This window comes from Equus quagga, chromosome 16, assembly GCF_021613505.1.
Source record: "Equus quagga isolate Etosha38 chromosome 16, UCLA_HA_Equagga_1.0, whole genome shotgun sequence".
In the NCBI taxonomy this organism is placed as follows: Eukaryota; Metazoa; Chordata; class Mammalia; order Perissodactyla; family Equidae; genus Equus; species Equus quagga.
Genome location: NC_060282.1, coordinates 74,876,633 through 74,888,044, shown reverse-complemented (window position 1 = coordinate 74,888,044; position 11,412 = coordinate 74,876,633). Strand labels below are relative to the sequence as shown.

Sequence of the window (11,412 nt, the reverse complement as noted above, 5' to 3'; positions counted from 1 at the left end):
AGACCCTTGCTGAGATCTTCTATATTTTATTCGTGCAGAATCCGGACTTAAATGGACAAGGGCAGAGTAAAGGCGAGCCGGGTTCCGTTGGCAGCCATATGGCCAACATGAAGCGCCAAAACGTTTACGGGAAGATATAAGGGGGGAAAGACGTGTGTGGGGAGAGGCTCTGCTGAGGCAAATTGGAATATCTTACAGTAAATACTTCCTCAAGCAAAAGAAGACGGGTGGGGGAGGGTGCGGCGATGGAGAGAAGATACTTCCTCGCTTTGACGCCTGGGCTGCGCGCTTTCCTGGCGACACCGTTAGATGGAAGGAGGCCTTTCCCGTCATAGGTATTACAGAGTCAAGAATTGACATAGCCGAGACCTACCGGATCAGTAACAAAATAAAGGGGTGGGAGGGATGGCAGTTAGAGTATCCAAGACAATTATGGAAGAAGATTTGTAAAGAGCATCCTCCAGAAGTTTAATCTAGAATCAGAAATTGGCTATAGCCCTGTTTTCCTTACAATGCCGTGGATCTCATGCAAATCTCCTGCTTTCTGGATCGCTCCGGGTTCTAATCCTTGTGCCCCCTCTCATCGAAAGTGGAGGGGTAAAGTGGAGGAGCCTGTGGATAGGGTTCCTCCTTACCCTTTTTCTTTGCTACTTCTTTTGGGAGTTGGAGTAATTGAGGACCTACTATGTGTCCTCAACTGTGCTATCTAGTTTAGATAATTTAATCATATTTGAGGGCCGAAAATGGAATAGTAATAAAAACAGAGAACTGAGGAAGATTAGAAAACCTGAACAAGTATAAAGGAGAATTACACATCCACATCAATGGTTAAATGTCTTCAACAAAAATGGAAAAGTTTATTTTGTAGGACTAACTTACATGTTGTGTTCACACTCATGCATGTGAAATTGTTTCTGGTCTCACCCCTGACACATAACCTAGCGTAATGAGAGCAAATAATGAGTGTAGTTTTTCCTGAAATAATAGTGTTTGATGCAGTGTTTCAGAGCTTGGCCAGGAAATACCTTCGTGAGGTTCATGTGGAGGAAGATGGGGTTCTATACATGTCCCTTGCTACACACACGCACACACACACACTCACAGTTATTTTTGTAGGAAGCAGTGTAGCTTAGTGTGTAAATGCTGAGTTTCTAGACTGTTCAATCTGACAAACCTCGGTTTGAATCTCGTCTCTTACGTTATATATGGGGAAAAATTTTCTTTGGGTCTCAGATTCTCCATCTGCAGAAATGTTAGTAATTAGTAGTACTCACCTCATGAAATGGTTGTGGGATTAAGTGAAATATTGTGTGAATACTATTGGATGGCTTCAGGAATGTCTGTAAGTGTTTATCATGGGATTTGTGGATAGAACTTATACTCCAATCTTCATATGGTTGTGGCATGATTTATGTGAGCACAATCAAATTCATTTTTGTAACCTTAAAAAGCTGATTTCCATACAACACATGGTTGCTTTCTATTGTTTATTCTTTCTTTATTCACTCATTTGCTTGTGCCAATTGTTCATATTAAAGTCAAGTCTTATATATTCAGATAGTGTCATCCATTCCATCTTGAATGTCTTTTGACCATTTTTTAAAATTCCCAATGAAAACAGGTCTATGTACTGTTTATAATGGACAGTCAGTAAGCACCTATTGATCTTAAAGATTGATGAGAGATAGGATTTGATGGACTATAGAAACTAATTTGTTTGTGTTCACTTTGACCCCATATCTTAAGTAGCTGAGGATTGAATGTATTATTTGGCTTAAATTAAAAACCAACAAGAATTTTTAGACAACCATCATTCTGATTTAACCAAATTCCCTACTGAAAACAATTCTCCAGTTTCAATCCCTTCAGGAGATCTAAAGAAAATTCCAGAAGCCCAGGCTTGCCTTACATTATTCTTTATGGTTTGTCTTTTATGTAACCTAATGAAAAGTTCATAGCGGGGGGAAGGTGTGGGTGTCTATGTATAATCTGAAACAGCACAAAATAAAAGCAGAATCTTTTTCTTATTGTGACAATGTCAAAAGCACACTCAGACTTGGCAGTCTTAATATGTGACTTTCTATGTGGCATGGAGGAAAGACTTCAATTACGGAACAAGCTGAAAGTCACTAATGACAGACCTGGAACCTATGAGCTGTGAGTGCAAAGCCCTGGGTGTGTCAGCAGCGCTGTTAAGGAGGTGATTTCAAATCTAAACAGTTACTGTATTCGGATGGCCAGGTAGATTCTCAGAATTAAGGTGCTTGAGAGTTGGAAGAGACATTAAGGGATCATTTGCTCGAAAGTTTTCATTTTACAAATCAGGCAAGTGAAAGCTTAAAAGATGCTCTGTCTCTCAGTCACACAGCCCATTGTCGTACCAAGACAAAAACCTCAAGACTCCATCCTACAAACCCTCTGTGCTTTGCGTTGCCCTCGTCTGTCTGGGGCTAACTTATTTAACAACAACAATGGCAACAAAGGAAACTCTTTACCAGACCAGGCAAACTATGTTTTAGAATTGAGAAACTAGTTGTAATGCACAAAATAGACTGAATTTTCCACCAAGCTATCACTTGAAAGTATTGATAAAATGCCATTCTATGAATTAATAGGCCGATATGAATTTGGGGAGCATTAAGCACTGAAAATAGGTGTGAAGAGGATACAGTAGCTAGTGCTGATAGAAAATAAAACAACCTCTTTTTATTAAAACATAAAAGGTAGACCTTTAAAATAGCATTTATGTATAATGGTAAAAATGTCTCTTTTTCATTCTAGTATTTAATTATTTTATTATATTCTCCTTAAAACTTATTTCAAGGTATATGCCATATAACTTTTCCTTTATTATCTATTCCTCCCAAAGTATACCCTCCGGACACCTGTAAGATGACAGAGAACATAAAAAGTTTGACTCTATACAATCTATATAAATCTGATTACAAAGTTAGGACCTAGCAAATAATTAGCAACTGATCATTGTTTGAGAATCTTCAGGATGAAAGAATAGAAATAGAAGAGAAAGAGGCAGAGCTGTGTAATATTACATGGAAGTGGTTTCCATTCAGAAGACTAATGGGATTCCCTGTTATCAAAAGATTATGACCATTTGTAATCAAATTCTGCTGAGGCAGGAAGCTCAAGTTAGAATTCAGACCCGGCACCTACTATCTGTGTTTTACAAAAAGTTAACTTAAAGGAGTCTTTTGATCTTTGGAGATAATATGTTTAAGGCACCACTTAACACATGGTACTCAGCTGAAGGTAACTAGCATCATCAACATTATTGATTTCCTAAGTGAATTTTTCTTGTCATAAATTTAGACACTTAGTGGCGGAACCATGAATAGATTCTATGTCTCATTTTGTTCTTCCTACCTTGTCGAGTGTCAGTGACATATAAAGATGAGATGTAGGATTCACGTTTGTTCCTGTATCTGCTACCTAGCCTACTTTCTCTATGTGTAAAAATATGGGTCACTAATAGCACATAATTTATTGGGGAGTGCTACTGAGTTTTAGATGACAGATAATGATATAATAGATGACAATGTTATTGGGAACTTAATGATATATTTAACAGTCGTTAGATTGTTGTCACAGTATTAGTTCCTTGGGTCCCAAGGAATTTAATTGTTTGTGATCTTAATCAGAGAAGACACACATGTGAAATGTCTTGTACTCGACAAGTACACTTAAAGTTCATTTGGTAAATTCTCAGGAAATATATTGTCAACATAACTCAAGAGTTTACAGAAAGATGCAAACAAGACACTCTGGCGGGCTCATGAAGAAATAAGTCCCAGTACAACCAGAGTTCAATGTCTCTGGGAATCATTGGCTTTCTCTCCAGTATATTATTCCTGCCTGAAATGGCACCATATATAATTTCATCCCCTCTGATTAGACAATTGTCCCTAATTGGGAAGGCTTATAAAAAACAGATATAAATCATTAGTCAACAGGCTGTGAATTTATTTATTGGATTTCTCTAACATGTCAAGAAGCTAGACAGAGCTGCGTTTGAAGAGAATATGGGTCTCTGGGCACTTAGAATATCGGTTTCAACATTGTCACAGTTCTGGGAAGGGTAAACCCTTTAAGGTCCATCAGTAAAAAGGAATAATGCAATGACAGAGCAGTACCTCAGAGATAAACCTCCTGCAGTGCTGACTCAGGAAGCAGCTGGACACAGGGACAGCCATCATGTTTTACAGAAATATACAGTCACAGGCCACAGAGCATAAAATTCCAAACATTTGTAACTTTTTTTGCCTGTAGTTTACCCATTTACCTGTAGATGCCTTTTCTTGTAGGGATGTTCAACATAGGTTGAAATTCAATAAACTGTATTCGTGTTGTTCAGAAGCAAAGAAACTCTGCTGTCATCACACCTGTTCTGCCTTCCCAGAGTAATTTCTAAATAAAAAAATGGAAGAAACCTAAACTCTGAAGTGCTGTTCTATTTTGGTTGTTACCTAATATTGAATTTTAGGGTTCTTCCCACACTATCTGAAAATTGAGATACATTTTTTAAATTATTAGAAATAAGTGGTCAGGCCAATTGAAACACCACAATCAAATTATATGACTTATAATATTTAACTTATTCTTACTTACTGTTGAATTTAGTTTCTTTTAGGTATATCTTTGGAATTCCTCCCCTGATCCTTGTTCTGTTGCCAGTAGCATCGTCTGACTGTGATATTGAAGGTAAAGACGGCAAAGAATATCAGAATGTTCTAATGATCAGCATCGATGAATTGGTATGTGCTTGTTCTGTTCTCCTCGCATTTTAACTCACTGGGAAAACTTGATATCTACTGTTGGTATGCAGGTTTATATCAAGGATCCATTTATATTGCTTGAAAGAAAGTAAAATAACTAGAGAATAAAATTTAATGAGTTACGAACTATATATATTTTATAGTTGGCATCATTTTACCTTTAAAAATAATTCTTTACTAGACTCCCGCAACCATCCCTAGTTCCCCTCACTACCAAATTTCTTGTAAGCGTAATTTAGCATAGTTGTCTGCATTTCCTCACCTCCCATTGACAATCAGTCCCTGTAGAATCATTAAGTTAGGAGAGGGAAAATAACAGAATATAATGTTAAAAAATCATCATGAAAAGAGATGTATAGTTAGTTAATTTTGTCTGAATGTGTTTCCATGTGTATATATTATGTATTTACTTTTATATGTATGTATATATATAATTTACTGAGTTAATTTTTTCATTTACTATGGACAAATTGTTTTATAATAGATTTTATTCTTTAGAACAGTTTTAGGTTTACAGAAAAGTTGAGCAGAAAGTAGAGAATTCTTATATGTGTGGTACATTTGTTACAGTTGATGAACCAATATTGATGCATTGTATTAATTGAAGTCCATCATTGACAGTAAGGTTCACGTTTTGAGTTGTGCAGTTCTATGAGTTTTGACAAATGCATGATGTCGTGTATCCACCGTTAGTGTATCATACAGAATACTGCCACTGCCCTCAAAAATCCCCCGTGCTCTACTGATTCCTCCCTGCCATCCCCCCCGGAGCCCATGGCAACCACTGATCTGTTTATGGTCTCTAGTTTTGCCCTTCTAGAATGTCATATACTTGGTGTCATGCGGTATGTAGATTTTTTAGACTGTATTCTTTCACTTAGCAATGTGTATTTAAGGTTCTTTCATGACTTTTTTGTGGCTTGAAGCTCATTTCTTTTTATTGCTAAACAAAATTCCATGAATGGATGTACCAGTGTTCACTTCTACATTCATTGATTGAAGGGCGTGTCTTGGCTGCTTCCAATTTTTGGCGGTTATAAACATTCGTGTGCAGGGTTTGGTGTGGACGTACATTTTCAAGCCATTTGGATAAATGCCTAGGACAGTGACTGCTGGATCATGTGGTAAGGATTTAGCTTTGTGTCAAACTGCCAAACCGTCTTCCAAAGTGACTGCTCCATTTTGCCTTCTCGCCAGCAATGAATGAGAGCTCCTGATGCTTCATATCCTTGTGTTGTCAGTTTTTTGAGTTTTAGCCATTCTAGTAGGTGTGTTGTGTAATCTCTTTGCTTTGTTTTGTTTTCACGGAGGAAGATAAGCCCTGACCTAACATCTGTTGCCAATCTCCTCTTTTTGCTTAGGAAGATTAGCCGTGAACTGACATCTGTGCTAGTCTTCCTCTATTTTGGATTTGGGTCACTGCCACGGCATGGCTGCCAACGAGTGGTTGTAGGTCCAGACCCAGAAGTGAACCTGGGCTGTCGAAGCAGAGGGCACCAAACTTAACCACTAGGCCGTGGGGTCAGCCCCTCATTGTTGTTTTAATTAGCAATTCCCTAATGTCATATGTTGAGTGTCTTTTCATATACTTATGGCCATCTATATGTCTTCTTTGGTGAGGTATCTGAACTCACATCTTACTGAAAATCTTAACAATATTGAGTCTTCCTATCCATGATCATGGAATATCTTTCCATTTCTTTCTTTCTTTCTTTGGCTTCCTTCGTCAGTTTTGTACTCTTCTTCATATCAATCCTGTTCATCTTTTGTTAGAGCTATACCTAAGTATTTCATATTTTTGGTGCCATTGTAAATGATGTGTTTTGAATTTCCAAATTTCAGTTGTTCATTGCAGGTATATGGGAAAGCAATTGACTTTTGCATATTAACCTTGTATCCTGAAACCTAGCTATAATTGCTTATTAGTTCCAGGAGCTTTTATTGTTGCTGTTGATTCTTTGGGATTTTCTAACTAGACAATTATGTCAACTACAAAAATAATTTTTTTATAGTTTAAGAGCTGTATGAATATAATGGGATGTGTTGATTTAACAGATAATCAGTCCTTAAAACCCCAAATGACAAAGGAAAATTCTTTCAAATGTCCATAAGTTGCGAGAAATTGTCTAATCTGTCCCCTCCTTCCACTCCACTATCTCTTCCACGTAGTTGCACTGAAGTGGTGTGACACTTTGGGGTATTCAGTGTTATAACTCTTGGAGGGAAATGGGAAATTCAAGATACTATTGAACATTGTACCACAGAGGTCTTTGATTTTGCCCATTGACAAGAAAGAAAAGATAATTGCTCCATTTATAGTTCATGAATTTTTGATATTTTCTGCGTTAAAAGATGCTAGTAAATTAGCCTTTTTGGGTCAAGATAATGTTTTTTATTTAGTTTTATTATCTGGGCAGGGAATCAGCAAGTATTCGTTCTATAACATTTATAAATAACTATCTGTGAGTAACCTCTGCAAAAAAAGATGCTATTGGCAATTCAGAAGAAGGAGAGTTTTATCCACCAGATTCATAGCATGCTTTTCCTAGAAATATAGAGGATCTTCTCTCGTTAAAACACACAGTAGCAACAAGAACAGCAGTAGCAACAATCATACCATTAAAACAAAGCAAAACATGGCAATTCTTTCTAAGGAGATTCCCAAGACCTGGAAGATGACAGGAACTCATCAGTCCAAGTGAACATGCCATCATAATCTCAAGAAAGTTGTCTGCAAATATGAGGTGGTAAATTTGAGAGAATAAGAAAGAAAGAAACAAAGAATTATTCATATCGACATGGCTGGTAGAGAAGATTTTGTCACTTATTCACTCTATGTGCCCTAGATGCTTTACAGACATTACTGTGTCTAAATCTCAGGGACACCATAATAATACTAACATTTATGGAATGCTTGTAATGGTCTAGGTGTTAACTAATTTACCCCTCAGAACGCCCCTATGAGAGAGGTACTCTTATTACCCTCATTTCACAAAGGATGAATCTGAGGCTTGGGGCTGCCCAGTTTGTAAGTGGCAGAGCCAGGATCTGAGCCTCTGCTGTTAACCAGCACTCTCTCCTGCCTCCCAATAGCCAACTCCGAGTTCGTCTATTCCTTCAGCAAACATGTATTTGGAGCCTGTTATGTGCCAGTTATTACAAAAACCTTTTTGTGTGGTAGTGGTGGAGTCGTGGGGGCTTGGAGATAGATACAATGATGGACCAGGTATAGACCCTTTTTTTAAGAGCTTATGTTTGGTGATGGTTAAGTCTTGATGTGAAGGATGCAAGTTGCAGCTTGAAAAGGAGCGGCTGCCATACTGTCATTTCAAACAAACAGACTGGTTGTGAGCCAGATTTGGAGACAAAGAGATATAAACTGTGTTCTAGGAGGAGTTGACTAGATCAGTTTGGCGCTAGGAGAGAGACCATGTGAGACAGTGTGCTGCTCTCCAAATGTTTTAGACAGTACGCCCCCTTAGTAAAAATTTTTTGAGCCTGCACTTCTAATATACTTTTGGCATTTATTTACATGTTATAGCATTTTCATAGTATTTTTGCGTAAATTAATAATGATACATGCAAAGAAATGAAAATTTTCAAAGGATGAGATAAAAACTAAATGTAGATAGACATTCTAAAATTTTTCTCCTGTGCTGCAGTGGATTGCCCTTTGTGGCGGACACTTTGCAGACCACTGACAGAGTGGAAGACACGAGTGGGTCTATGTGCTATAGCAAGATTGTGGGTGGTCTTGATGAGATGGTGTTTAGATGTTATTCTAAACATAACCAAAAGTCAACAGTGACTGAATCATAAAAGTAACATTTCATTAAAATACAAATTTTTGAGCATTTACTTTGTGCAATGTGGGCCATTAAAAATAAATAATAGTCCTTGTTCTTCTGTAATCTATGAAGATGAGTGATATATATCACTATAATACAATATAATACTATAATATAAAACACTGTAAGACGATATGTCACTATAATACACTATATATAATATAAATGATAATAATACATTACAAAAGAGTTTCAAGCACAGTATCATATTGAGCTTCACAATATCTCTATGAGGTTATAACAGTAATAGTAACTAACACAAATTCAGGGTTTTCCAATGTGTTAATTTATATAATTCTCAACAACTCTATGTAATGAGGAAGCTGAGACATAACTAGTAAGTGGCAAAGCTGGAATTCAAACCCAAGCAATCTGGTTCCAGAAAATACCGTCATTATTATGAGGCAAAACAGATAATAGGCTTGTTTTTTTTGAGGGAGAACATGTGATAGAGAGTTGTGATAACGTAATGAAAGAAGGGAATCCGGAAGAGTAAGATGGTGACCGAACTGGTTGAACTGTAGGAATCGGAGGTGGTGAGCTGAACAGATGTTTTGAATACTGTCCTAATCATCCAGATCAGATTGATAAAGTGGGATTGAGCTGTAGAAGTAAGGAAATAGAAATGAGGAGAACTATTACATAGCGGCAAAATAGGACCCAGGGTGAGGGTGAGACATCCTTTCTGTCTACCTCAGAGAGAAAGGGAATTTCATAATAAACGGTAAAGGCCCTCTTTCTGTATGGTCTGCCAAGTACGGAATGCAGATTCCTAGAATTGGGATGACTAAGTTAAATAGAATCAGCATCTTAAGCTTCTCGATACTTATTACCAAATGATTTTCCACAAAGGACAGATCATTTCACAGTTCTTGCAGCAGTATTTGAGATCACTCTTGTCAGCACTGAGTATTTTTATTTTTGGTCCTATCTACCAAGGCAATGGAAAAAGTAACCTTTCGTTTTGCTTTACACTTCTTTATTGCTGGTGACATCGACTGTTCTTTACATTTATTCATCATTGATGTTTTTCCTTGTTTAATTATTTTGCATTGAGATAAAATTCAACGTACTTTTTAAGCTGCACAGTTTAGTGGTTTTTAGTATTGTCACAAATTGTGCAATAATCACTACTATCTACTTCCAGAACATTTCAACACCTCAAAAAGAGTGATGAAAACCATTATCAGTAACTTTTCATTCTCCATCACCAGACCCTGGAAACCACTAATCTACTTTCTGTCTCTATGGATCCGCCTTTTCTGGCCATTTCATATCAATGGAATCATATAATATGTACCCTTTTGTGTTGGGCTGCTTTCATTGAGCATAATGTTTCCAAGGGTCACTCATATTAGAGCATGAATCAGTACTTCATTTCTTCTTATAGATCAATAATATTCTGTTGTATGGATGTACCACGTTTTGTTTAATCCATTCATCACTTGATGGACCTTTGAGTTGTTTCCACTTTTTGGCTATCATGAGTAATGCTGCTTAGAACTTTGATGTACAAGTTTTTGTGCAGTTCTCTTGGATACCTACAAGTGGAATTGCTGGGTCATATGATAACTCTCTGTTTAACCTTTGAGGAAATGCCAGATGATTTCCAAAGTGGCTGCACCATTTTATATTCTCATCAGTAGTGTATGAGGATTCCAGTTTCTCTACATCTTCAGCAAAACTTTTCTGACTTTATTATCCTAGTGAGTGGGAAGTGGTATCAAATTGTTCTTTTGATTTGCATTTCCATGATGCTAATGATGTCAAGCATCTTTTCATTATTGGCCATTATTATCGGCCATTTGTATATCATCTTTGAAAAAATGTCTCTTCAAATCCTTTGCTTACTTTTAAATTGAGCTGTCTTATTCCTGTTTGGTTGTGAGAGTTTTTTATGTATGCTGGATACTAGACCCTTATCAGATATGCAATTTGCAAATATTTTCTCCCATCCTGTGGGTTGTCTTTTTACTTTCTTTATAGTGTCCTTTGAAGCACAAAAGTTTTTTTTATTTTGATGGAGTCTAATTTAATTTATTCTTTTGTTGATCATGCTTTTAGTATCATATATAAGAAAATATTGCTTAATCCAAGGTCACAAAGATTAGCACCTATTTTTTTCCCTGCGTTTTATAGTTTTAGCTCATAGTTAGGTCTTTGATTCATTTTGAGTTAATTTTTGGATATGGTGTGATGTAGGCATCCAACTTCATCTTTTCCAGTTGTTCCTGCACGTTTTGTTGAAAAGAGTGTTTTCCCCACTGAACTGTCTTAGCACCTTTATTGAAACTCAATTAAACCCACATGTATGAGTTTAATTCTGGACTTGCAGTTCCATTCCATTGTCTATATGTCTACCCTTATGTCAGTACCACAGTCTTTTTTTTTTAAGATTGGCACCTGAGCTAACATCTGTTGCCAATCTTCTTTTTGTTCTTCCTTCTTCTCCCCAAAGCCCCCCAGTACATAGTTGTATATTCCAGATGCAGGTCCTTCTGGTTGTGCTATGTGGGATGCCGCCTCAGTATGGCTTGATGAATGGTGCCATGTCCACACCCAGGATCTGAACCAGTGAAACCCTGGGCTTCCGAAGTGGAGTGTGTGAACGTAACCACTCGGCCATGAGGTTAGCCCCCAATACCACAGTCTTTTTTTTTTGAGGAAGGTTAGCCCTGAGCTAACATCTACTGCCAATCCTCCTCTTTTTGCTGAGGAAGACTGGCCCTGAGCTAGCATCCGTGTCCATCTTCCTCTACTTTATGTGTGGGACA

At 37.3% G+C, this 11,412-nt stretch overlaps 1 protein-coding gene across 4 annotated transcripts in view; it reads left to right on the top strand.

Moving 5' to 3' along the window:
* The window catches only part of IL7 (interleukin 7), a 49,886-nt gene that overhangs the window by 1,310 nt on the left and 37,164 nt on the right, over nucleotides 1–11,412 (top strand). For all 4 annotated transcript variants that reach the window (XM_046641599.1, XM_046641598.1, XM_046641600.1 and 1 more), the window contains exon 2: nucleotides 4,636–4,769. In XM_046641599.1, coding sequence (XP_046497555.1) covers nucleotides 4,636–4,769 — 134 coding nt within the window. The remainder of the gene's footprint in view (nucleotides 1–4,635; nucleotides 4,770–11,412) is intronic.